Source organism: Mesoplodon bidens, assembly GCF_964165515.1.
Source record: "Mesoplodon bidens genome assembly, chromosome: 3".
NCBI lineage: Eukaryota > Metazoa > Chordata > Mammalia > Artiodactyla > Ziphiidae > Mesoplodon > Mesoplodon bidens.
Genome location: NC_138178.1, coordinates 169,865,738 through 169,892,628, shown reverse-complemented (window position 1 = coordinate 169,892,628; position 26,891 = coordinate 169,865,738). Strand labels below are relative to the sequence as shown.

Below are 26,891 nucleotides of genomic sequence, written 5' to 3'. Positions count from 1 at the left end.
AGGGCGGGGGGTGGTGTCGATGGATCCTAAACCAGAAGGACAGGTTGCCACATTAACAGCCCAAATGAATTCTCGAGGAGTTTGGGGGGCTTCAAAATTTGTCCTCTTGATATGCTCACGTAAACAATCTCAAAAATTATGAGCTACAGTTCAACAAAGCCTATGACAGAATTGGTTACCAGAGATGGGCAAGCCTGGTTGGTCCAACAGAAGGAGCTGGAATCTGAACCAAGCTGCTTGTCCCTGACCCCAGGAAAGAGCTGCTCAGTTCTCTGAGCTTTTTTGCAGCGGTCCTCACTGTGGGGAACACCCCTCTCAGTGGAGATACAGGAAGTTACAGGCCACATGGATGGGGAAAACCACGTATTGGTTTTCCAGGTTCATTACCTCTAGCTCTTGATCCTCTCTCAGGGAAAGCCTCTGATATCCTGTGTCCTTCCTGAAAACGGCTCTCCCATCCCTGTCCAAGGAGGACAGGCGCAGGTGGAACGCGACCTTTCTCTGCTCGAGTAGGCTGAACCCGAGGCTGTAGGAGTTGTTTGGCACGCTGTACCAGAAAATGATGTGCTGATTGGCGGAGCACACCACCAGGTCCCAGCTGAAGTTGAAGCCTTCCCACCGCCAGCTGCACTGCTTGTGCCTGTGGAGCTGGCCCCCGCACCGCATGCTGTTCCCCTGGGAGTCGGACCCGTAGACGTCCACGGGCCAGAGCTCTCTAGTCTGCTTAGCCCGGAGGGGGCCAAGAAAACACTCTTTGTTCACTGGACACAACCAAGCGGCAGGGATCAGCGCATGCTGGTGGATGACGCGTGCTGACGTCGGGTCGCAGATTATGTAGGCAAGCCGCAGCTGCTGGAACACTAGCACGAAGGTTCTGCCCTGCTCGGTCTCCAGGAAAGGGGTGCCCTCCGAATCCCTCCTGGACCTGACAAACCATGAGTCGGTGTCAGGCAATAGGGCCCTGCGCGGGCCCCTCCATGTCGGCTGCAGCTGCAAGAACATCCACTTTTTCAGCATGGTGTACACGTGCATCTCCACCCCCATCACCAAGAGCTCTGGAGAGGCAATGACCTCTTTCATGAGATCCAGGCTGACTTCTCGCAATAGCTGCTCGCTACACTGGGTCATCATGTTGTCCAGCAGCCACTGAAGACACATGGTCCTGACGGTCTGGAGCCCGTAGCTTTCAGCAGAGTAGTGGTAACTGCACACGGTGTGGGCACGGACAGTCACCTTCATGACCTCCCCGCACTGCCGAATCACCTCGACCAGCTGCAGCATGCTGGCAGTGGCCAGGATGGCGACGATTCGACCGGGTGGGATGAAAATGGAGCCTCGGTACAGGGCACCGAGAGCCTCGTGCAGTGCCTCGCCATCAATGTTCTCGTCAGGCATCTGCGACTCGATAGTATCCATGTTTGTCTCCCGCCAAGCGCCCCTGAGCATGCTAGCAAAGTACCTTGACTGGCACAAGCAGACCCTATGCAAGTTCCACTCGTCCCCCAGTGTGCGGATCCGCACGTCGCTCTGTTCTCCTCTCAGGAAGAGTGCCTCCTAAACGGACCCTGGACGATCTTGAGCACGTTTCCGGCAGGGCTTTTTTGTGAGCGGCCCTCCTGGGCCTCTCTTCCGCTTATGGCTCCACTGACGGGCGGCAGGTCTGGCCTCTTGACTCTCCTTCCGTTCGTTTCTCTCGGCCACTACTGCCTCCTCAGGCTCCTCCTCCCCACCAGTGGCACCTGGCTCCTCTGGGGCACGCCCCCACCAGTGCCATGGCATCCAACGGCTTCGTGCTCCCATGGCATATACCTCAGTGGTGCAGTGGACAAGCTTCCTCTCCAGGCGCCATTGGCCCGGGCACGAGCTCAGCCCAGAGTGCTGCTGAGTACTAGGACGTTTGCGCTAACGGTGTAGCGAGAGGACGCCACGCTAAGCCACCTGAGATACTGCAGGGGTCCGCACTCTGGGCAACACCCCTCTCAGTGGAGGTACAGGAAGTTGCCACATGGATGGGGAAAACCACGTATTGGTTTTCCAGGTTCATTACCTCTAGCTCTTGATCCTCTCTCAGGGAAAGCCTGTGGTATCCTGTGTCCTTCCTGAAAACGGCTCTCCCATCCCTGTCCAAGGAGGACAGGCGCAGGTGGAACGCGACCTTTCTCTGCTCGAGTAGGCTGACCCCGAGGCTGTAGGAGTTGTTTGGCGCGCTGTACCAGAAAATGATGTGCTGATTGGCGGAGCACACCACCAGGTCCCAGCTGAAGTTGAAGCCTTCCCACCGCCAGCTGCACTGCTTGTGCCTGTGGAGCTGGCCCCCGCACCGCATGCTGTTCCCCTGGGAGTCGGACCCGTGGACGTCCACGGGCCAGAGCTCTCTAGTCTGCTTAGCCCGGAGGGGGCCAACAAAACACTCTTTGTACACTGGACACAACCAAGCGGCAGGGATCAGCGCATGCTGGTGGATGACGCGTGCTGACGTCGGGTTGCAGATTATGTAGGCAAACCGCAGCTGCTGGAACACTGGCACGAAGGCTCTGCCCTGCTCAGTCTCCAGGAAAGGGGTGCCCTCCGAATCCCTCCTGGACCTGGCAAACCATGAGTCGGTGTCAGGCAATAGGGCCCTGCGCGGGCCCCTCCATGTCGGCTGCAGCTGCAAGAACATCCACTTTTTCAGCATGGTGTACACGTTCATCTCCACCCCCATCACCAAGAGCTCTGGAGAGGCAATGACCTCTTTCATGAGATCCAGGCTGACTTCTCGCAATAGCTGCTCGCTACACTGGGTCATCATGTTGTCCAGCAGCCACTGAAGACACATGGTCCTGACGGTCTGGAGCCCGTAGCTTTCAGCAGAGTAGTCGTAACTGCACACGGTGTGGGCACGGACAGTCACCTTCATGACCTCCCCGCACTGCCGAATCACCTCGACCAGCTGCAGCATGCTGGCAGTGGCCAGGATGGCGACGATTCGACCGGGTGGGATGAAAATGGAGCCTCGGTACAGGGCACCGAAAGCCTCGTGCAGTGCCTCGCCATCAATGTTCTCGTCAGGCATCTGCGACTCGATAGTATCCATGTTTGTCTCCCGCCAAGCCCCCCTGAGCATGCTAGCAAAGTACCTTGACTGGCACAAGCAGGCCCTATGCAAGTTCCACTCGTCCCCCAGTGTGCGGATCCGCACGTGGCTCTGTTCTCCGCTCAGGAAGAGTGCCTCCTAAACGGACCCTGGACGATCTTGAGCACGTTTCCGGCAGGGCTTTTTTGTGAGTGGCCCTCCTGGGCCTCTCTTCCGCTTGTGGCTCCACTGACGGGCGGCAGGTCTGGCCTCTTGACTCTCCTTCCGTTCGTTTCTCTCTGCCACTACTGCCTCCTCAGGCTCCTCCTCCCCACCAGTGGCACCTGGCTCCTCTGGGGCACGCCCCCACCAGTGCCATGGCATCCGACTGCTTCGTGTTCCCATGGCCTATACCTCAGTGGTGCAATGGACAAGCTTCCTCTCCAGGCGCCGTTGGCCCGGGCACGAGCTCAGCCCAGAGTGCTGCTGAGTACTAGGACGTTTGCTCTAACGGTCTCGCTAGAGGACGCCACACTAAGCGACACGAGATACTGCAGGGGTCCTCACTCTGGGCAACACCCCTCTCAGTGGAGGTACAGGAAGTTGCCACATGGATGGGGAAAACCACGTATTGGTTTTCCAGGTTCATTACCTCTAGCTCTTGATCCTCTCTCAGGGAAAGCCTGTGGTATCCTGTGTCCTTCCTGAAAACGGCTCTCCCATCCCTGTCCAAGGAGGACAGGCGCAGGTGGAACGCGACCTCTCTCTGCTCGAGTAGGCTGACCCCGAGGCTGTAGGAGTTGTTTGGCACGCTGTACCAGAAAATGATGTGCTGATTGGCGGAGCACACCACCAGGTCCCAGCTGAAGTTGAAGCCTTCCCACCGCCAGCTGCACTGCTTGTGCCTGTGGAGCTGGCCACCGCACCGCATGCTGTTCCCCTGGGAGTCGGACCCGTAGACGTCCACGGGCCAGAGCTCTCTAGTCTGCTTAGCCCGGAGGGGGCCAAGAAGACACTCTTTCTACACTGGACACAACCAAGCGGCAGGGATCAGCGCATGCTGGTGGATGACGCGTGCTGACGTCGGGTCGCAGATTATGTAGGCAAACCGCAGCTGCTGGAACACTGGCACGAAGGCTCTGCCCTGCTCGGTCTCCAGGAAAGGGGTGCCCTCCGAATCCCTCCTGGACCTGGCAAACCATGAGTCGGTGTCAGGCAATAGGGCCCTGCGCGGGCCCCTCCATGTCGGCTGCAGCTGCAAGAACATCCACTTTTTCAGCATGGTGTACACGTTCATCTCCACCCCCATCACCAAGAGCTCTGGAGAGGCAATGACCTCTTTCATGAGATCCAGGCTGACTTCTCGCAATAGCTGCTCGCTACACTGGGTCATCATGTTGTCCAGCAGCCACTGAAGACACATGGTCCTGACGGTCTGGAGCCCGTAGCTTTCAGCAGAGTAGTCGTAACTGCACACGGTGTGGGCACGGACAGTCACCTTCATAACCTCCCCGCACTGCCGAATCACCTCGACCAGCTGCAGCATGCTGGCAGTGGCCAGGATGGCGACGATTCGACCGGGTGGGATGAAAATGGAGCCTCGGTACAGGGCACCGAAAGCCTCGTGCAGTGCCTCGCGATCAATGTTCTCGTCAGGCATCTGCGACTCGATAGTATCCATGTTTGTCTCCCGCCAAGCGCCCCTGAACATGCTAGCAAAGTACCTTGACTGGCACAAGCAGACCCTATGCAAGTTCCACTCGTCCCCCAGGGTGCGGATCCGCACGTCGCTCTGTTCTCCTCTCAGGAAGAGTGCCTCCTAAACGGACCCTGGACGATCTTTAGCACGTTTCCCGCAGGGCTTTTTTGTGAGTGGCCCTCCTGGGCCTCTCTTCCGCTTGTGGCTCCACTGACGGGCGGCAGGTCTGGCCTCTTGACTCTCCTTCCGTTCGTTTCTCTCTGCCCCTACTGTCTCCTCAGGCTCCTCCTCCCCACCAGTGGCACCTGGCTCCTCTGGGGCACGCCCCCACCAGTGCCATGGCATCCGACTGCTTCGTGCTCCCATGGCCTATACCTCAGTGGTGCAGTGGACAAGCTTCCTCTCCAGGCGCCGTTGGCCCGGGCACAAGCTCAGCCCAGAGTGCTGCTGAGTACTAGGACGTTTGCGCTAACGGTCTCGCGAGATGACACCACGCAAAGCCACCTGAGATACTGCAGGGGTCCTCACTCTGGGCAAAACCCCTCTCAGTGGAGGTACAGGAAGTTGCCACATGGATGGGGAAAACCACGTATTGGTTTTCCAGGTTCATTACCTCTAGCTCTTGATCCTCTCTCACGGAAAGCCTCTGGTATCCTGTGTCCTTCCTGAAAACGGCTCTCCCATCCCTGTCCAAGGAGGACAGGCGCAGGCGGCACGCGACCTTTCTCTGCTCGAGTAGGCTGACCCCGAGGCTGTAGGAGTTGTTTGGCACGCTGTACCAGAAAATGATGTGCTGATTGGCGGAGCACACCACCAGGTCCCAGCTGAAGTTGAAGCCTTCCCACCGCCAGCTGCACTGCTTGTGCCTGTGGAGCTGGCCCCCGCACCGCATGCTGTTCCCCTGGGAGTCGGACCCGTGGACGTCCACGGGCCAGAGCTCTCTAGTCTGCTTAGCCCGGAGGGGGCCAAGAAAACACTCTTTGTTCACTGGACACAACCAAGCGGCAGGGATCAGCGCATGCTGGTGGATGACGCGTGCTGACGTCGGGTCGCAGATTATGTAGGCAAACCGCAGCTGCTGGAACACTGGCACGAAGGCTCTGCCCTGCTCGGTCTCCAGGAAAGGGGTGCCCTCCGAATCCCTCCTGGACCTGGCAAACCATGAGTCGGTGTCAGGCAATAGGGCCCTGCGCGGGCCCCTCCATGTCGGCTGCAGCTGCAAGAACATCCACTTTTTCAGCATGGTGTACACGTTCATCTCCACCCCCATCACCAAGAGCTCTGGAGAGGCAATGACCTCTTTCATGAGATCCAGGCTGACTTCTCGCAATAGCTGCTCGCTACACTGGGTCATCATGTTGTCCAGCAGCCACTGAAGACACATGGTCCTGACGGTCTGGAGCCCGTAGCTTTCAGCAGAGTAGTCGTAACTGCACACGGTGTGGGCACGGAAAGTCACCTTCATGACCTCCCCGCACTGCCGAATCACCTCGACCAGCTGCAGCATGCTGGCAGTGGCCAGGATGGCGACGATTCGACCGGGTGGGATGAAAATGGAGCCTCGGTACAGGGCAGCGAAAGCCTCGTGCAGTGCCTCGCGATCAATGTTCTCGTCAGGCATCTGCGACTCGATAGTATCCATGTTTGTCTCCCGCCAAGCGCCCCTGAACATGCTAGCAAAGTACCTTGACTGGCACAAGCAGACCCTATGCAAGTTCCACTCGTCCCCCAGTGTGCGGATCCGCACGTCGCTCTGTTCTCCTCTCAGGACGAGTGCCTCCTAAACGGACCCTGGACGATCTTGAGCACGTTTCCGGCAGGGCTTTTTTGTGAGCGGCCCTCCTGGGCCTCTCTTCCGCTTGTGGCTCCACTGACGGGCGGCAGGTCTGGCCTCTTGACTCTCCTTCCGTTCGTTTCTCTCGGCCACTACTGCCTCCTCAGGCTCCTCCTCCCCACCGGTGGCACCTGGCTCCTCTGGGGCACGCCCCCACCAGTGCCATGGCATCCGACTGCTTCGTGCTCCCATGGCCTATACCTCAGTGGTGCAGTGGACAAGCTTCCTCTCCAGGCGCCGTTGGCCCGGGCACAAGCTCAGCCCAGAGTGCTGCTGAGTACTAGGACGTTTGCGCTAACGGTCTCGCGAGATGACACCACGCTAAGCCACCTGAGATACTGCAGGGGTCCTCACTCTGGGCAACACCCCTCTCAGTGGAGGTACAGGAAGTTGCCACATGGATGGGGAAAACCACGTATTGGTTTTCCAGGTTCATTACCTCTAGCTCTTGATCCTCTCTCAGGGAAAGCCTGTGGTATCCTGTGTCCTTCCTGAAAACGGCTTTCCCATCCCTGTCCAAGGAGGACAGGCGCAGGCGGCACGCGACCTTTCTCTGCTCGAGTAGGCTGACCCCGAGGCTGTAGGAGTTGTTTGGCGCGCTGTACCAGAAAATGATGTGCTGATTGGCGGAGCACACCACCAGGTCCCAGCTGAAGTTGAAGCCTTCCCACCGCCAGCTGCACTGCTTGTGCCTGTGGAGCTGGCCCCCGCACCGCATGCTGTTCCCCTGGGAGTCGGACCCGTGGACGTCCACAGGCCAGAGCTCTCTAGTCTGCTTAGCCCGGAGGGGGCCAACAAAACACTCTTTGTACACTGGACACAACCAAGCGGCAGGGATCAGCGCATGCTGGTGGATGACGCGTGCTGACGTCGGGTTGCAGATTATGTAGGCAAACCGCAGCTGCTGGAACACTGGCACGAAGGCTCTGCCCTGCTCAGTCTCCAGGAAAGGGGTGCCCTCCGAATCCCTCCTGGACCTGGCAAACCATGAGTCGGTGTCAGGCAATAGGGCCCTGCGCGGGCCCCTCCATGTCGGCTGCAGCTGCAAGAACATCCACTTTTTCAGCATGGTGTACACGTTCATCTCCACCCCCATCACCAAGAGCTCTGGAGAGGCAATGACCTCTTTCATGAGATCCAGGCTGACTTCTCGCAATAGCTGCTCGCTACACTGGGTCATCATGTTGTCCAGCAGCCACTGAAGACACATGGTCCTGACGGTCTGGAGCCCGTAGCTTTCAGCAGAGTAGTCGTAACTGCACACGGTGTGGGCACGGACAGTCACCTTCATGACCTCCCCGCACTGCCGAATCACCTCGACCAGCTGCAGCATGCTGGCAGTGGCCAGGATGGCGACGATTCGACCGGGTGGGATGAAAATGGAGCCTCGGTACAGGGCACCGAAAGCCTCGTGCAGTGCCTCGCCATCAATGTTCTCGTCAGGCATCTGCGACTCGATAGTATCCATGTTTGTCTCCCGCCAAGCCCCCCTGAGCATGCTAGCAAAGTACCTTGACTGGCACAAGCAGGCCCTATGCAAGTTCCACTCGTCCCCCAGTGTGCGGATCCGCACGTGGCTCTGTTCTCCGCTCAGGAAGAGTGCCTCCTAAACGGACCCTGGACGATCTTGAGCACGTTTCCGGCAGGGCTTTTTTGTGAGTGGCCCTCCTGGGCCTCTCTTCCGCTTGTGGCTCCACTGACGGGCGGCAGGTCTGGCCTCTTGACTCTCCTTCCGTTCGTTTCTCTCTGCCACTACTGCCTCCTCAGGCTCCTCCTCCCCACCAGTGGCACCTGGCTCCTCTGGGGCACGCCCCCACCAGTGCCATGGCATCCGACTGCTTCGTGTTCCCATGGCCTATACCTCAGTGGTGCAGTGGACAAGCTTCCTCTCCAGGCGCCGTTGGCCCGGGCACGAGCTCAGCCCAGAGTGCTGCTGAGTACTAGGACGTTTGCTCTAACGGTCTCGCTAGAGGACGCCACACTAAGCGACACGAGATACTGCAGGGGTCCTCACTCTGGGCAACACCCCTCTCAGTGGAGGTACAGGAAGTTGCCACATGGATGGGGAAAACCACGTATTGGTTTTCCAGGTTCATTACCTCTAGCTCTTGATCCTCTCTCAGGGAAAGCCTGTGGTATCCTGTGTCCTTCCTGAAAACGGCTCTCCCATCCCTGTCCAAGGAGGACAGGCGCAGGTGGAACGCGACCTCTCTCTGCTCGAGTAGGCTGACCCCGAGGCTGTAGGAGTTGTTTGGCACGCTGTACCAGAAAATGATGTGCTGATTGGCGGAGCACACCACCAGGTCCCAGCTGAAGTTGAAGCCTTCCCACCGCCAGCTGCACTGCTTGTGCCTGTGGAGCTGGCCACCGCACCGCATGCTGTTCCCCTGGGAGTCGGACCCGTAGACGTCCACGGGCCAGAGCTCTCTAGTCTGCTTAGCCCGGAGGGGGCCAAGAAGACACTCTTTCTACACTGGACACAACCAAGCGGCAGGGATCAGCGCATGCTGGTGGATGACGCGTGCTGACGTCGGGTCGCAGATTCTGTAGGCAAACCGCAGCTGCTGGAACACTGGCACGAAGGCTCTGCCCTGCTCGGTCTCCAGGAAAGGGGTGCCCTCCGAATCCCTCCTGGACCTGGCAAACCATGAGTCGGTGTCAGGCAATAGGGCCCTGCGCGGGCCCCTCCATGTCGGCTGCAGCTGCAAGAACATCCACTTTTTCAGCATGGTGTACACGTTCATCTCCACCCCCATCACCAAGAGCTCTGGAGAGGCAATGACCTCTTTCATGAGATCCAGGCTGACTTCTCGCAATAGCTGCTCGCTACACTGGGTAATCATGTTGTCCAGCAGCCACTGAAGACACATGGTCCTGACGGTCTGGAGCCCGTAGCTTTCAGCAGAGTAGTCGTAACTGCACACGGTGTGGGCACGGACAGTCACCTTCATAACCTCCCCGCACTGCCGAATCACCTCGACCAGCTGCAGCATGCTGGCAGTGGCCAGGATGGCGACGATTCGACCGGGTGGGATGAAAATGGAGCCTCGGTACAGGGCACCGAAAGCCTCGTGCAGTGCCTCGCGATCAATGTTCTCGTCAGGCATCTGCGACTCGATAGTATCCATGTTTGTCTCCCGCCAAGCGCCCCTGAACATGCTAGCAAAGTACCTTGACTGGCACAAGCAGACCCTATGCAAGTTCCACTCGTCCCCCAGGGTGCGGATCCGCACGTCGCTCTGTTCTCCTCTCAGGAAGAGTGCCTCCTAAACGGACCCTGGACGATCTTTAGCACGTTTCCCGCAGGGCTTTTTTGTGAGTGGCCCTCCTGGGCCTCTCTTCCGCTTGTGGCTCCACTGACGGGCGGCAGGTCTGGCCTCTTGACTCTCCTTCCGTTCGTTTCTCTCTGCCCCTACTGTCTCCTCAGGCTCCTCCTCCCCACCAGTGGCACCTGGCTCCTCTGGGGCACGCCCCCACCAGTGCCATGGCATCCGACTGCTTCGTGCTCCCATGGCCTATACCTCAGTGGTGCAGTGGACAAGCTTCCTCTCCAGGCGCCGTTGGCCCGGGCACAAGCTCAGCCCAGAGTGCTGCTGAGTACTAGGACGTTTGCGCTAACGGTCTCGCGAGATGACACCACGCAAAGCCACCTGAGATACTGCAGGGGTCCTCACTCTGGGCAAAACCCCTCTCAGTGGAGGTACAGGAAGTTGCCACATGGATGGGGAAAACCACGTATTGGTTTTCCAGGTTCATTACCTCTAGCTCTTGATCCTCTCTCACGGAAAGCCTCTGGTATCCTGTGTCCTTCCTGAAAACGGCTCTCCCATCCCTGTCCAAGGAGGACAGGCGCAGGCGGCACGCGACCTTTCTCTGCTCGAGTAGGCTGACCCCGAGGCTGTAGGAGTTGTTTGGCACGCTGTACCAGAAAATGATGTGCTGATTGGCGGAGCACACCACCAGGTCCCAGCTGAAGTTGAAGCCTTCCCACCGCCAGCTGCACTGCTTGTGCCTGTGGAGCTGGCCCCCGCACCGCATGCTGTTCCCCTGGGAGTCGGACCCGTGGACGTCCACGGGCCAGAGCTCTCTAGTCTGCTTAGCCCGGAGGGGGCCAAGAAAACACTCTTTGTTCACTGGACACAACCAAGCGGCAGGGATCAGCGCATGCTGGTGGATGACGCGTGCTGACGTCGGGTCGCAGATTATGTAGGCAAACCGCAGCTGCTGGAACACTGGCACGAAGGCTCTGCCCTGCTCGGTCTCCAGGAAAGGGGTGCCCTCCGAATCCCTCCTGGACCTGGCAAACCATGAGTCGGTGTCAGGCAATAGGGCCCTGCGCGGGCCCCTCCATGTCGGCTGCAGCTGGAAGAACATCCACTTTTTCAGCATGGTGTACACGTTCATCTCCACCCCCATCACCAAGAGCTCTGGAGAGGCAATGACCTCTTTCATGAGATCCAGGCTGACTTCTCGCAATAGCTGCTCGCTACACTGGGTCATCATGTTGTCCAGCAGCCACTGAAGACACATGGTCCTGACGGTCTGGAGCCCGTAGCTTTCAGCAGAGTAGTCGTAACTGCACACGGTGTGGGCACGGAAAGTCACCTTCATGACCTCCCCGCACTGCCGAATCACCTCGACCAGCTGCAGCATGCTGGCAGTGGCCAGGATGGCGACGATTCGACCGGGTGGGATGAAAATGGAGCCTCGGTACAGGGCAGCGAAAGCCTCGTGCAGTGCCTCGCGATCAATGTTCTCGTCAGGCATCTGCGACTCGATAGTATCCATGTTTGTCTCCCGCCAAGCGCCCCTGAACATGCTAGCAAAGTACCTTGACTGGCACAAGCAGACCCTATGCAAGTTCCACTCGTCCCCCAGTGTGCGGATCCGCACGTCGCTCTGTTCTCCTCTCAGGACGAGTGCCTCCTAAACGGACCCTGGACGATCTTGAGCACGTTTCCGGCAGGGCTTTTTTGTGAGCGGCCCTCCTGGGCCTCTCTTCCGCTTGTGGCTCCACTGACGGGCGGCAGGTCTGGCCTCTTGACTCTCCTTCCGTTCGTTTCTCTCGGCCACTACTGCCTCCTCAGGCTCCTCCTCCCCACCGGTGGCACCTGGCTCCTCTGGGGCACGCCCCCACCAGTGCCATGGCATCCGACTGCTTCGTGCTCCCATGGCCTATACCTCAGTGGTGCAGTGGACAAGCTTCCTCTCCAGGCGCCGTTGGCCCGGGCACAAGCTCAGCCCAGAGTGCTGCTGAGTACTAGGACGTTTGCGCTAACGGTCTCGCGAGATGACACCACGCTAAGCCACCTGAGATACTGCAGGGGTCCTCACTCTGGGCAACACCCCTCTCAGTGGAGGTACAGGAAGTTGCCACATGGATGGGGAAAACCACGTATTGGTTTTCCAGGTTCATTACCTCTAGCTCTTGATCCTCTCTCAGGGAAAGCCTGTGGTATCCTGTGTCCTTCCTGAAAACGGCTTTCCCATCCCTGTCCAAGGAGGACAGGCGCAGGCGGCACGCGACCTTTCTCTGCTCGAGTAGGCTGACCCCGAGGCTGTAGGAGTTGTTTGGCACGCTGTACCAGAAAATGATGTGCTGATTGGCGGAGCACACCACCAGGTCCCAGCTGAAGTTGAAGCCTTCCCACCGCCAGCTGCACTGCTTGTGCCTGTGGAGCTGGCCCCCGCACCGCATGCTGTTCCCCTGGGAGTCGGACCCGTGGACGTCCACAGGCCAGAGCTCTCTAGTCTGCTTAGCCCGGAGGGGGCCAAGAAAACACTCTTTGTTCACTGGACACAACCAAGCGGCAGGGATGAGCGCATGCTGGTGGATGACGCGTGCTGACGTCGGGTCGCAGATTATGTAGGCAAACCGCAGCTGCTGGAACACTGGCACGAAGGCTCTGCCCTGCTCGGTCTCCAGGAAAGGGGTGCCCTCCGAATCCCTCCTGGACCTGGCAAACCATGAGTCGGTGTCAGGCAATAGGGCCCTGCGCGGGCCCCTGCATGTCGGCTGCAGCTGCAAGAACATCCACTTTTTCAGCATGGTGTACACGTTCATCTCCACCCCCATCACCAAGAGCTCTGGAGAGGCAATGACCTCTTTCATGAGATCCAGGCTGACTTCTCGCAATAGCTGCTCGCTACACTGGGTCATCATGTTGTCCAGCAGCCACTGAAGACACATGGTCCTGACGGTCTGGAGCCCGTAGCTTTCAGCAGAGTAGTCGTAACTGCACACGGTGTGGGCACGGACAGTCACCTTCATGACCTCCCCGCACTGCCGAATCACCTCGACCAGCTGCAGCATGCTGGCAGTGGCCAGGATGGCGACGATTCGACCGGGTGGGATGAAAATGGAGCCTCGGTACAGGGCAGCGAAAGCCTCGTGCAGTGCCTCGCGATCAATGTTCTCGTCAGGCATCTGCGACTCGATAGTATCCATGATTCTCTCCCGCCAAGCGCCCCTGAACATGCTAGCAAAGTACCTTGACTGGCACAAGCAGACCCTATGCAAGTTCCACTCGTCCCCCAGTGTGCGGATCCGCACGTCGCTCTGTTCTCCTCTCAGGAAGAGTGCCTCCTAAACGGACCCTGGACGATCTTGAGCACGTTTCCGGCAGGGCTTTTTTGTGAGCGGCCCTCCTGGGCCTCTCTTCCGCTTGTGGCTCCACTGACGGGCCGCAGGTCTGGCCTCTTGACTCTCCTTCCGTTCGTTTCTCTCTGCCACTACTGCCTCCTCAGGCTCCTCCTCCCCACCAGTGGCACCTGGCTCCTCTGGGGCACGCCCCCACCAGTGCCATGGCATCCGACTGCTTCGTGCTCCCATGGCCTATACCTCAGTGGTGCAGTGGACAAGCTTCCTCTCCAGGCGCCGTTGGCCCGGGCACAAGCTCAGCCCAGAGTGCTGCTGAGTACTAGGACGTTTGCGCTAACGGTCTCGCGAGATGACACCACGCTAAGCCACCTGAGATACTGCAGGGGTCCTCACTCTGGGCAACACCCCTCTCAGTGGAGGTACAGGAATTTGCCACATGGATGGGGAAAACCACGTATTGGTTTTCCAGGTTCATTACCTCTAGCTCTTGATCCTCTCTCAGGGAAAGCCTGTGGTATCCTGTGTCCTTCCTGAAAACGGCTCTCCCATCCCTGTCCAAGGAGGACAGGCGCAGGCGGCACGCGACCTTTCTCTGCTCGAGTAGGCTGACCCCGAGGCTGTAGGAGTTGTTTGGCGTGCTGTTCCAGAAAATGATATGCTGGTTGGCGTAGCACACCACCAGGTCCCAGCTGAAGTTGAAGCCTTCCCACCGCCAGCTGCACTGCTTGTGCCTGTGGAGCTGGCCCCCGCACCGCATGCTGTTCCCCTGGGAGTCGGACCCGTAGACATCCACGGGCCAGAGCTCTCTAGTCTGCTTAGCCCGGAGGGGGCCAAGAAAACACTCTTTGTACACTGGACACAACCAAGCGGCAGGGATCAGCGCATGCTGGTGGATGACGCGTGCTGACGTCGGGTCGCAGATTATGTAGGCAAACCGCAGCTGCTGGAACACTGGCACGAAGGCTCTGCCCTGCTCGGTCTCCAGGAAAGGGGTGCCCTCCGAATCCCTCCTGGACCTGGCAAACCATGAGTCGGTGTCAGGCAATAGGGCCCTGCGCGGGCCCCTGCATGTCGGCTGCAGCTGCAAGAACATCCACTTTTTCAGCATGGTGTACACGTTCATCTCCACCCCCATCACCAAGAGCTCTGGAGAGGCAATGACCTCTTTCATGAGATCCAGGCTGACTTCTCGCAATAGCTGCTCGCTACACTGGGTCATCATGTTGTCCAGCAGCCACTGAAGACACATGGTCCTGACGGTCTGGAGCCCGTAGCTTTCAGCAGAGTAGTCGTAACTGCACACGGTGTGGGCACGGACAGTCACCTTCATGACCTCCCCTCACTGCCGAATCACCTCGACCAGCTGCAGCATGCTGGCAGTGGTCAGGATGGCGACGATTCGACCGGGTGGGATGAAAATGGAGCCTCGGTACAGGGCACCGAAAGCCTCGTGCAGTGCCTCGCGATCAATGTTCTCGTCAGGCGTCTGCGACTCGATAGTATCCATGTTTGTCTCCCGCCAAGCGCCCCTGAACATGCTAGCAATGTACCTTGACTGGCACAAGCAGACCCTATGCAAGTTGCACTCGTCCCCCAGTGTGCGGATCCGCACGTCGCTCTGTTCTCCTCTCAGGAAGAGTGCCTCCTAAACGGACCCTGGACGATCTTTAGCACGTTTCCGGCAGGGCTTTTTTGTGAGCGGCCCTCCTGGGCCTCTCTTCCGCTTGTGGCTCCACTGACGGGCGGCAGGTCTGGCCTCTTGACTCTCCTTCCGTTCGTTTCTCTCTGCCACTACTGCCTCCTCAGGCTCCTCCTCCCCACCAGTGTCACCTGGCTGCTCTGGGGCACGCCCCCACCAGTGCCATGGCATCCGACTGCTTCGTGCTCCCATGGCCTATACCTCAGTGGTGCAGTGGACAAGCTTCCTCTCCAGGCGCCGTTGGCCCGGGCACGAGCCCAGCCCAGAGTGCTGCTGAGTACTAGGACGTTTGCTCTAACGGTCTCGCAAGAGAACGCCACGCTAAGCCACCTGAGATACTGCAGGGGTCCTCACTCTGGGCAACACCCCTCTCAGTGGAGGTACAGGAAGTTGCCCCATGGATGGGGAAAACCACGTATTGGTTTTCCAGGTTCATTACCTCTAGCTCTTGATCCTCTCTCACGGAAAGCCTCTGGTATCCTGTGTCCTTCCTGAAAACGGCTCTCCCATCCCTGTCCAAGGAGGACCGGCGCAGGCGGCACGCGACCTTTCTCTGCTCGAGTAGGCTGACCCCGAGGCTGTAGGAGTTGTTTGGCGCGCTGTACCAGAAAATGATGTGCTGATTGGCGGAGCACACCACCAGATCCCAGCTGAAGTTGAAGCCTTCCCACCGCCAGCTGCACTGCTTGTGCCTGTGGAGCTGGCCCCCGCACCGCATGCTGTTCCCCTGGGAGTCGGACCCGTAGACGTCCACGGGCCAGAGCTCTCTAGTCTGCTTAGCCCGGAGGGGGCCAAGAAGACACTCTTTGTACACTGGACACAACCAAGCGGCAGGGATCAGCGCATGCTGGTGGATGACGCGTGCTGACGTCGGGTCGCAGATTATGTAGGCAAGCCGCAGCTGCTGGAACACTAGCACGAAGGCTCTGCCCTGCTCGGTCTCCAGGAAAGGGGTGCCCTCCGAATCCCTCCTGGACCTGGCAAACCATGAGTCGGTGTCAGGCAATAGGGCCCTGCGCGGGCCCCTCCATGTCGGCTGCAGCTGCAAGAACATCCACTTTTTCAGCATGGTGTACACGTTCATCTCCACCCCCATCACCAAGAGTTCTGGAGAGGCAATGACCTCTTTCATGAGATCCAGGCTGACTTCTCGCAATAGCTGCTCGCTACACTGGGTCATCATGTTGTCCAGCAGCCACTGAAGACACATGGTCCTGACGGTCTGGAGCCCGTAGCTTTCAGCAGAGTAGTCGTAACTGCACACGGTGTGGGCACGGACAGTCACCTTCATGACCTCCCCGCACTGCCGAATCACCTCGACCAGCTGCAGCATGCTGGCAGTGGCCAGGATGGCGACGATTCGACCGGGTGGGATGAAAATGGAGCCTCGGTACAGGGCAGCGAAAGCCTCGTGCAGTGCCTCGCCATCAATGTTCTCGTCAGGCATCTGCGACTCGATAGTATCCATGTTTGTCTCCCGCCAAGCGCCCCTGAGCATGCTAGCAAAGTACCTTGACTGGCACAAGCAGACCCTATGCAAGTTCCACTCGTCCCCCAGTGTGCGGATCCGCACGTCGCTCTGTTCTCCTCTCAGGAAGAGTGCCTCCTAAACGGACCCTGGACGATCTGGAGCACGTTTCCCGCAGGGCTTTTTTGTGAGCGGCCCTCCTGGGCCTCTCTTCCGCTTGTGGCTCCACTGACGGGCGGCAGGTCTGGCCTCTTGACTCTCCTTCCGTTCGTTTCTCTCTGCCACTACTGTCTCCTCAGGCTCCTCCTCCCCACCAGTGGCACCTGGCTCCTCTGGGGCACGCCCCCACCAGTGCCATGGCATCCGACTGCTTCATGCTCCCATGGCCTATACCTCAGTGGTGCAGTGGACAAGCTTCCTCTCCAGGCGCCGTTGGCCCGGGCACAAGCTCAGCCCAGAGTGCTGCTGAGTACTAGGACGTTTGCGCTAACGGTGTCGCGAGAGGACGCCACGCTAAGCCACCTGAGATACTGCAGGGGTCCTCACTCTGGGCAACACCCTTCTCAGTGGAGGTACAGGAAGTGACAGGCCACATGGATGGGGAAAACCACGTATTGTTTTTCCAGGTTCATTACCTCTAGCTCTTGATCCTCTCTCAGGGAAAGCCTCTGGTATCCTGTGTCCTTCCTGAAAACGGCTCTCCCATCCCTGTCCAAGGAGGACAGGCGCAGGCGGCACGCGACCTTTCTCTGCTCGAGTAGGCTGACCCCGAGGCTGTAGGAGTTGTTTGGCACGCTGTACCAGAAAATGCTGTGCTGGTTGGCGTAGCATACCACCAGGTCCCAGCTGAAGTTGAAGCCTTCCCACCGCCAGCTGCACTGTTTGTGCCTGTGGAGCTGCCCCCGCACCGCATGCGGTTCCCTTGGGAGTCGGACCCGTGGACGTCCACGGGCCAGAGCTCTCTAGTCTGCTTAGCCCGGAGGGGGCCAAGAAAACACTCTTTGTGCACTGGACAGAACCAAGCGGCAGGGATGAGCGCATGCTGGTGGATGACGCGTGCTGACGTCGGGTCCCAGATTATGTAGGCAAAGCGCAGCTGCTGGAACACTGGCACGAAGGCTCTGCCCTGCTCGGTCTCCAGGAAAGGGGTGCCCTCCGAATCCCTCCTGGACCTGGCAAACCATGAGTCGGTGTCAGGCAATAGGGCCCTGCGCGGGCCCCTCCATGTCGGCTGCAGCTGCAAGAACATCCACTTTTTCAGTATGGTGTACACGTTCATCTCCACCCCCATCACCAAGAGCTCTGGAGAGGCAATGACCTCTTTCATGAGATCCAGGCTGACTTCTCGCAATAGCTGCTCGCTACACTGGGTCATCATGTTGTCCAGCAGCCACTGAAGACACATGGTCCTGACGGTCTGGAGCCCGTAGCTTTCAGCAGAGTAGTCGTAACTGCACACGGTGTGGGCACGGACAGTCACCTTCATGACCTCCCCGCACTGCCGAATCACCTCGACCAGCTGCAGCATGCTGGCAGTGGCCAGGATGGCGACGATTCGACCGGGTGGGATGAAAATGGAGCCTCGGTACAGGGCACCGAAAGCCTCGTGCAGTGCCTCGCGATCAATGTTCTCGTCAGGCATCTGCGACTCGATAGTATCCATGTTTGTCTCCCGCCAAGCGCCCCTGAACATGCTAGCAAAGTACCTTGACTGGCACAAGCAGACCCTATGCAAGTTCCACTCGTCCCCCAGTGTGCGGATCCGCACGTCGCTCTGTTCTCCTCTCAGGAAGAGTGCCTCCTAAACGGACCCTGGACGATCTTGAGCACGTTTCCGGCAGGGCTTTTTTGTGAGCGGCCCTCCTGGGCCTCTCTTCCGCTTGTGGCTCCACTGACGGGCGGCAGGTCTGGCCTCTTGACTCTCCTTCCGTTCGTTTCTCTCGGCCACTACTGCCTCCTCAGGCTCCTCCTCCCCACCGGTGGCACCTGGCTCCTCTGGGGCACGCCCCCACCAGTGCCATGGCATCCGACTGCTTCGTGCTCCCATGGCCTGTACCTCAGTGGTGCAGTGGACAAGCTTCCTCTCCAGGCGCCGTTGGCCCGGGCACGAGCTCAGCCCAGAGTGCTGCTGAGTACTAGGACGTTTGCGCTAACGGTGTAGCGAGAGGACGCCACGCTAAGCCACATGAGATACTGCAGGGGTCCTCACTCTGGGCAACACCCCTCTCAGTGGAGGTACAGGAAGTGACAGGCCACATGGATGGGGAAAACCACGTATTGTTTTTCCAGGTTCATTACCTCTACCTCTTGATCCTCTCTCAGGGAAAGCCTGTGGTATCCTGTGTCCTTCCTGAAAACGGCTCTCCCATCCCTGTCCAAGGAGGACAGGCGCAGGCGGCACGCGACCTTTCTCTGCTCGAGTAGGCTGACCCCGAGGCTGTAGGAGTTGTTTGGCACGCTGTACCAGAAAATGCTGTGCTGGTTGGCGTAGCACACCACCAGGTCCCAGCTGAAGTTGAAGCCTTCCCACCGCCAGCTGCACTGCTTGTGCCTGTGGAGCTGGCCCCCGCACCGCATGCTGTTCCCCTGGGAGTCGGACCCGTAGACGTCCACGGGCCAGAGCTCTCTAGTCTGCTTAGCCCGGAGGGGGCCAAGAAAACACTCTTTGTGCACTGGACAGAACCAAGCGGCAGGGATGAGCGCATGCTGGTGGATGACGCGTGCTGACGTCGGGTCGCAGATTATGTAGGCAAACCGCAGCTGCTGGAACACTGGCACGAAGGCTCTGCCCTGCTCGGTCTCCAGGAAAGGGGTGCCCTCCGAATCCCTCCTGGACCTGGCAAACCATGAGTCGGTGTCAGGCAATAGGGCCCTGCGCGGGCCCCTCCATGTCGGCTGCAGCTGCAAGAACATCCACTTTTTCAGCATGGTGTACACGTTCATCTCCACCCCCATCACCAAGAGCTCTGAAGAGGCAATGACCTCTTTCATGAGATCCAGGCTGACTTCTCGCAATAGCTGCTCGCTACACTGGGTCATCATGTTGTCCAGCAGCCACTGAAGACACATGGTCCTGACGGTCTGGAGCCCGTAGCTTTCAGCAGAGTAGTCGTAACTGCACACGGTGTGGGCACGGACAGTCACCTTCATGACCTCCCCGCACTGCCGAATCACCTCGACCAGCTGCAGCATGCTGGCAGTGGCCAGGATGGCGACGATTCGACCGGGTGGGATGAAAATGGAGCCTCAGTACAGGGCACCGAAAGCCTCGTGCAGTGCCTCGCGATCAATGTTCTCGTCAGGCATCTGCGACTCGATAGTATCCATGTTTGTCTCCCGCCAAGCGCCCCTGAACATGCTAGCAAAGTACCTTGACTGGCACAAGCAGACCCTATGCAAGTTCCACTCGTCCCCCAGTGTGCGGATCCGCACGTCGCTCTGTTCTCCTCTCAGGAAGAGTGCCTCCTAAACGGACCCTGGACGATCTTGAGCACGTTTCCGGCAGGGCTTTTTTGTGAGCGGCCCTCCTGGGCCTCTCTTCCGCTTGTGGCTCCACTGACGGGCGGCAGGTCTGGCCTCTTGACTCTCCTTCCGTTCGTTTCTCTCTGCCACTACTGCCTCCTCAGGCTCCTCCTCCCCACCAGTGGCACCTGGCTCCTCTGGGGCACGCCCCGACCAGTGCCATGGCAACCGACTGCTTCGTGCTCCCATGGCCTATAGCTCAGTGGTGCAGTGGACAAGCTTCCTCTCCAGGCGCCGTTGGCCCGGGCACGAGCCCAGCCCAGCGTGCTGCTGAGTACTAGGACGTTTGCTCTAACGGTGTCGCGAGAGGACGCCACGCTAAGCCACCTGAGATACTGCAGGGGTCCTCACTCTGGGCAACACCCCTCTCAGTGGAGGTACAGGAAGTGACAGGCCACATGGATGGGGAAAACCACGTATTGGTTTTCCAGGTTCATTACCTCTAGCTCTTGATCCTCTCTCAGGGAAAGCCTGTGGTATCCTGTGTCCTTCCTGAAAACGGCTCTCCCATCCCTGTCCAAGGAGGACAGGCGCAGGCGGCACGCGACCTTTCTCTGCTCGAGTAGGCTGACCCCGAGGCTGTAGGAGTTGTTTGACGCGCTGTACCAGAAAATGCTGTGCTGGTTGGCATAGCACACCACCAGGTCCCAGCTGAAGTTGAAGCCTTCCCACCGCCAGCTGCACTGCTTGTGCCTGTGGAGCTGGCCCCCGCACCGCATGCTGTTCCCCTGGGAGTCGGACCCGTAGACGTCCACGGGCCAGAGCTCTCTAGTCTGCTTAGCCCGGAGGGGGCCAAGAAAACACTCTTTGTACACTGGACACAACCAAGCGGCAGGGATCAGCGCATGCTGGTGGATGACGCGTGCTGACGTCGGGTCGCAGATTATGTAGGCAAACCGCAGCTGCTGGAACACTGGCACGAAGGCTCTGCCCTGCTCGGTCTCCAGGAAAGGGGTGCCCTCCGAATCCCTCCTGGACCTGGCAAACCATGAGTCGGTGTCAGGCAATAGGGCCCTGCGCGGGCCCCTCCATGTCGGCTGCAGCTGCAAGAACATCCACTTTTTCAGCATGGTGTACACGTTCATCTCCACCCCCATCACCAAGAGCTCTGGAGAGGCAATGACCTCTTTCATGAGATCCAGGCTGACTTCTCGCAATAGCTGCTCGCTACACTGGGTCATCATGTTGTCCAGCAGCCACTGAAGACACATGGTCCTGAAGGTCTGGAGCCCGTAGCTTTCAGCAGAGTAGTCGTAACTGCACACGGTGTGGGCACGGACAGTCACCTTCATGACCTCCCTGCACTGCCGAATCACCTCGACCAGCTGCAGCATGCTGGCTGTGGCCATGATGGCGACGATTCGACCGGGTGGGATGAAAATGGAGCCTCGGTACAGGGCACCGAAAGCCTCGTGCAGTGCCTCGCGATCAATGTTCTCGTCAGGCATCTGCGACTCGATAGTATCCATGTTTGTCTCCCGCCAAGCGCCCCTGAACATGCTAGCAAAGTACCTTGACTGGCACAAGCAGACCCTATGCAAGTTCCACTAGTCCCCCAGTGTGCGGATCCGCACGTCGCTCTGTTCTCCTCTCAGGAAGAGTGCCTCCTAAACGGACCCTGGACGATCTGTAGCACGTTTCCGGCAGGGCTTTTTTGTGAGCGGCCCTCCTGGGCCTCTCTTCCGCTTGTGGCTCCACTGACGGGCGGCAGGTCTGGCCTCTTGACTCTCCTTCCGTTCGTTTCTCTCTGCCACTACTGCCTCCTCAGGCTCCTCCTCCCCACCAGTGGCACCTGGCTCCTCTGGGGCACGCCCCCACCAGTGCCATGGCATCCGACTGCTTCGTGCTCCCATGGCCTATAGCTCAGTGGTGCAGTGGACAAGCTTCCTCTCCAGGCGCCGTTGGCCCGGGCACGAGCCCAGCCCAGCGTGCTGCTGAGTACTAGGACGTTTGCTCTAACGGTGTCGCGAGAGGACGCCACGCTAAGCCACATGAGATACTGCAGGGGTCCGCACTCTGGGCAACACCCCTCTCAGTGGAGGTACAGGAAGTTGCCACATGGATGGGGAAAACCACGTATTGGTTTTCCAGGTTCATTACCTCTAGCTCTTGATCCTCTCTCAGGGAAAGCCTGTGGTATCCTGTGTCCTTCCTGAAAACGGCTCTCCCATCCCTGTCCAAGGAGGACAGGCGCAGGCGGAACGCGACCTTTCTCTGCTCGAGTAGGCTGACCCCGAGGCTGTAGGAGTTGTTTGGCGCGCTGTACCAGAAAATGATGTGCTGATTGGCGGAGCACACCACCAGGTCCCAGCTGAAGTTGAAGCCTTCCCACCGCCAGCTGCACTGCTTGTGCCTGTGGAGCTGGCCCCCGCACCGCATGCTGTTCCCCTGGGAGTCGGACCCGTAGACGTCCACGGGCCAGAGCTCTCTAGTCTGCTTAGCCCGGAGGGGGCCAACAAAACACTCTTTGTGCACTGGACACAACCAAGCGGCAGGGATGAGCGCATGCTCGTGGATGACGCGTGCTGACGTCGGGTCGCAGATTATGTAGGCAAACCGCAGCTGCTGGAACACTGGCACGAAGGCTCTGCCCTGCTCGGTCTCCAGGAAAGGGGTGCCCTCCGAATCCCTCCTGGACCTGGCAAACCATGAGTCGGTGTCAGGCAATAGGGCCCTGCGCGGGCCCCTCCATGTCGGCTGCAGCTGCAAGAACATCCACTTTTTCAGCATGGTGTACACGTTCATCTCCACCCCCATCACCAAGAGCTCTGAAGAGGCAATGACCTCTTTCATGAGATCCAGGCTGACTTCTCGCAATAGCTGCTCGCTACACTGGGTCATCATGTTGTCCAGCAGCCACTGAAGACACATGGTCCTGACGGTCTGGAGCCCGTAGCTTTCAGCAGAGTAGTCGTAACTGCACACGGTGTGGGCACGGAAAGTCACCTTCATGACCTCCCCGCACTGCCGAATCACCTCGACCAGCTGCAGCATGCTGGCAGTGGCCAGGATGGCGACGATTCGACCGGGTGGGATGAAAATGGAGCCTCGGTACAGGGCACCGAAAGCCTCGTGCAGTGCCTCGCGATCAATGTTCTCGTCAGGCATCTGCGACTCGATAGTATCCATGTTTGTCTCCCGCCAAGCGCCCCTGAACATGCTAGCAAAGTACCTTGACTGGCACAAGCAGACCCTATGCAAGTTCCACTCGTCCCCCAGTGTGCGGATCCGCACGTCGCTCTGTTCTCCTCTCAGGACGAGTGCCTCCTAAACGGACCCTGGACGATCTTGAGCACGTTTCCGGCAGGGCTTTTTTGTGAGCGGCCCTCCTGGGCCTCTCTTCCGCTTGTGGCTCCCCTGACGGGCGGCGGGTCTGGCCTCTTGACTCTCCTTCCGTTCGTTTCTCTCTGCCACTACTGCCTCCTCAGTCTCCTCCTCCCCACCAGTGGCACCTGGCTCCTCTGGGGCCCGCCCCCACCAGTGCCATGGCATCCGACTGCTTCGTGCTCCCATGGCCTATACCTCAGTGGTGCAGTGGACAAGCTTCCTCTCCAGGCGCCGTTGGCCCGGGCACGAGCTCAGCCCAGACTGCTGCTGAGTACTAGGACGTTTGCTCTAACGGTCTCTCAATAGGACGCCACGCTAAGCCACCCGAGATAGGGTCTTTTTGGATATTATCAAGTTAAGATGAGGTCAAACTGGATTAGTTGAGTGTCCTCATAAGAAGAGGGAAATTTGCACACAGAGACCCGGAAACAGGGAAGAAAGCATGTGAAGGCAGAGACTGAAGCGATGTGCCTACAAGTCCAGAAACACCCAGGATTGCAGGCAACACCAACGAAGTGAAGAAAAAGGCAGAGAATAGGTTCTCCACGGAGCCGTCAGAAGGAACCAACCCTGTCGGCATCTTGATTTGGGGCTTCTGGCCTCCTGAACTGGGACGAAGTATACTTCTCTTGTTTGGAGTCACCCATTTGTTATGGCAGCCACAGGAAACTACTACATGGGGACACTGAGAGGAGGGGACCTGCCTCAGATCTTGGAGCTGGTTTGTCACAGTGCCCATCGTATATGCCTTCTCTGATGCCCGGGTCCCTAATCCAGCTTAAAGGTAAGCACTTGTTCACCTCTTAGGCTGCATTTTACTAAGCTTTGTACCAAAGGAATGAGCAGGAGAGAGTGAGTTATTGAGGTTGGTGCCCAGTTTTCTAGAAACAAACACCATTCTTCCCTATCAAATCACTGTGCTCTTCTTATCTACCTAATGAATTTCTGTCACATACTAAGGATATTCCCCCAAAAGTAAACTCTCCTGTGCTTCCTGAGCCCAAACACAGGTTGGTGCATTCTACTTGCCTTCATCTGCCCAGTCCCTGTTCAGCTAGAGTTACTAAAAGAATACTAAGGAGAAACTAATTGTGCACTTTAGTTCTGTTTCTTAAAGAAATGAATGAATAAATAAGGTGAAATCCTGTCATACATTCATCTCCCTATAGATCTGTTATCTGACGTCTTGGTCCATAATTCAAAATCTCTTTAATGAGGGAATTTTTTCAGCTACAGGATTATATTTAGTATTTCAAGGACTTCTCTGAAGAGTAATATTTAGGATAAGCTCCGTTGATCAAATTTCCCTGGGATTTTTCAGAAGATTCAAAACACCTCCCCCAGCGGACACCAATATAAAGAGTAAAACCCAAGCCATGTTTCTGAATTCCCAAACCCTGATCCTGGGCCCTTTACATCATCCTGTGGGAACGTAAGTGGCAGGGGCATCAGGAAGGAGAGGCAGAGCCCTGGAGGAGAAGAGGGTGAGATTCAGACTCAGAGATCTGCACACTCGGATCCTGGTTTTGCTGTGTATCACGTGGGACTCTGGTAATTGAATTAAGCTCTCTCATTTTTCCCCTTTGCACCTTGCAAAGTGAGTGTTGGTCCAGTGAAACAATACACCGTTTTGGGTAGTTCTGAGCGGGAAAGAAACCTACTGAACCGGAAGAGAGAAATACATTTAGTTCGAATGGGTTCAGTTAGTCAAAAAGGTGGAAAATCCCGTGACGCGTAACATGTACGTTTGGAAACACTTTGTGTGTGATGGCAGCAGGAAGATCAAGTGCTGAGTTGGGGGTGAGGGGATGTCGTGGTCAGTAAGATGTAAGGGAACTTAGGCAAGAAAGGAAGACGAGGAGGCTCAAATCCCTGTGGCCTCCAGGGGATGTCAGCCAAGGTACTGAAGGGTCTGCTTAAGACCAGGTGTGTGGGTAACCACCCTGGTGTGGGGTCCATCCTCATGCGAAGAAGTAAACAGTGACAGAGACAGAGAGGAACACACGGTCTTAGGAGATCCCCCTTGGAACGGGCATTGGAGCCGAGCTTGAGCGGCATTTGATAGAAGATGAAAAAGGACATTGTTTGGGGAAGGGAGATCCTTGAGAGACAAACAGTACACACATGCACTCAGAGTGAGAGAGAGTTGGACTTCGTGTCTGAGAGCATCGTGAACTTGCCTGTTCATTCTCCTGTGGGATGGTTTCAAACTGGAAAAAAAAAAAAAGGAAAAGCTACATGCTCCTACACTTGCATTGCCTCCTGTGCCCTGCTTATCCTGTCCCTGCAGTGGGTCTTGGGCTGGGGCAGGCAGAGTTCATGGTGTCCATGGCTTATGAGCTTGTGTGGTTGCTGTGGTTTGGGGCAGTTGCAGTGTTTTGCTGGCTCAACTACTCTCATCCCCCTTGCAGTAACCAAGAAAGGTTGAGCCCATCCAAAGGAGGCAGAAGAGGGGAAAAGGCAGTCAACACATAGAAAGTATCTTTCTTATAATAGGCACTCAATAAATGCCAACTTTATCCACTCCTAGGGTTTCACCAAAAAAAGGTAAAAATTGCTCATCATGAGTACGCACAGAAGTTTTAGATCCTCAGCACCAAGTACGTAAAAATTAGAGTTGCATGTTTTGTTTGTTTGTTTGTTTTGTTTTTTCAATACATCTTTATTGGAGTATAATTGCTTCACAGTGCTGTGCTAATTTCCGTTGTACAACAAAGTGAATCAGCCCTATGCATATATATATCCCCATATCTCTTCCCTCTTGCGTCTCCCTCCCTCCCACCCTCCCTATCCCACCCCTCTAGGCGGTCACAAAGCACCGAGCTGATCTCCCTGTGCTATGCGGCTGCTTCCCACTAGCTATCTACTTTATGTTTGGTAGTGTATATATGTCCAGAGTTGCATGTTTTCTAAACACTGGTTAAAACAACTCTGGGATGTACTGCCCTGATATTTGAAATAACATAATATGTGGACCTAACTATTCCAGTCAGAAAGTGGAAAGGAACTTGGGTGAAGATGCAGAAGGCCCAGACCCTGGTTCTGACTGCAGGCGCCCTGACTCGGTGTCACCAAAGGATGCCAGGTCCTCCCCCTCCTGCCTACCGATCCGCCATGAGGACGAAATCCCTGTTCGCCCGTTGTCCTGAGTTTGGCGGATCATCGTACAAACTGCTCTGTCCTTTGTGGAGGGACCTGATGGACAGAAAGCAAAAGTCCTTGAAAAGTAAAACAGAAACAAAAATATTATGCTTCCTTAAATTAGAAAAAAAACCCAAACATTTAAAATATTACTATTTTTCTTCCCTAAACTTGCCAAGAATTAAAAACAGATTTATAAAGGCTACTAGACAAAAAAAAAAAAAAATCATTAGAAGAGTATCAAAGGATACAGGGAGTCCAGAAACAAACATATGAATTCAATACGAGAATGTTTCATCTCAGTGGAGGAAAAAAGGAATATTTAATGAATAAGATGGATAATTGGCAAAACATCTTTAAAAAGTTCCCAGTGTCCTTCCTTATATCAAAATAAATTCCAGATGGAAAAAGATGGACATATAAGAGATAGAATCACAAGATGACTACTGTGATAGTATCAATAAAAATGAAACAACACTAGCTCATCCCTGCATTGGGTACAGTATCTGGTGTATTTGAGGCATCCAATAAACATTTGGAGAACC

General features: G+C 57.1%; 2 protein-coding genes and 1 pseudogene across 3 annotated transcripts; all 3 read right to left on the bottom strand.

Moving 5' to 3' along the window:
• Positions 1-315: 315 nt before the first annotated feature.
• Positions 316-18,543, bottom strand: LOC308614124 (uncharacterized protein; the record flags this gene model as incomplete). Its single annotated transcript, XM_081228313.1, is given in 10 exon segments — positions 316-795; positions 4,116-4,874; positions 4,878-4,964; positions 6,983-7,903; positions 9,564-9,854; positions 9,858-9,944; positions 11,963-13,174; positions 13,178-13,264; positions 15,283-16,494; positions 18,493-18,543. Coding segments are annotated over 10 exon segments (5,187 nt in total).
• Positions 18,544-18,561: 18 nt separating this feature from the next.
• On the bottom strand, positions 18,562-21,227 carry LOC308614123 (germ cell-less protein-like 1; annotated as a pseudogene). Its single transcript has 2 exons — positions 21,201-21,227; positions 18,562-19,911 (listed from the first exon to the last, which is right to left on the bottom strand). The product of its transcript is annotated as a germ cell-less protein-like 1 (transcript).
• Positions 21,228-21,819: 592 nt separating this feature from the next.
• On the bottom strand, positions 21,820-26,368 carry LOC308614122 (germ cell-less protein-like 1; the record flags this gene model as incomplete). The annotated part of the gene is given in 3 exon segments (XM_081228312.1): positions 21,820-23,145; positions 23,149-23,165; positions 26,311-26,368. Coding segments are annotated over 3 exon segments (1,401 nt in total).
• Between the last annotated feature and the right edge of the window lie 523 nt (positions 26,369-26,891).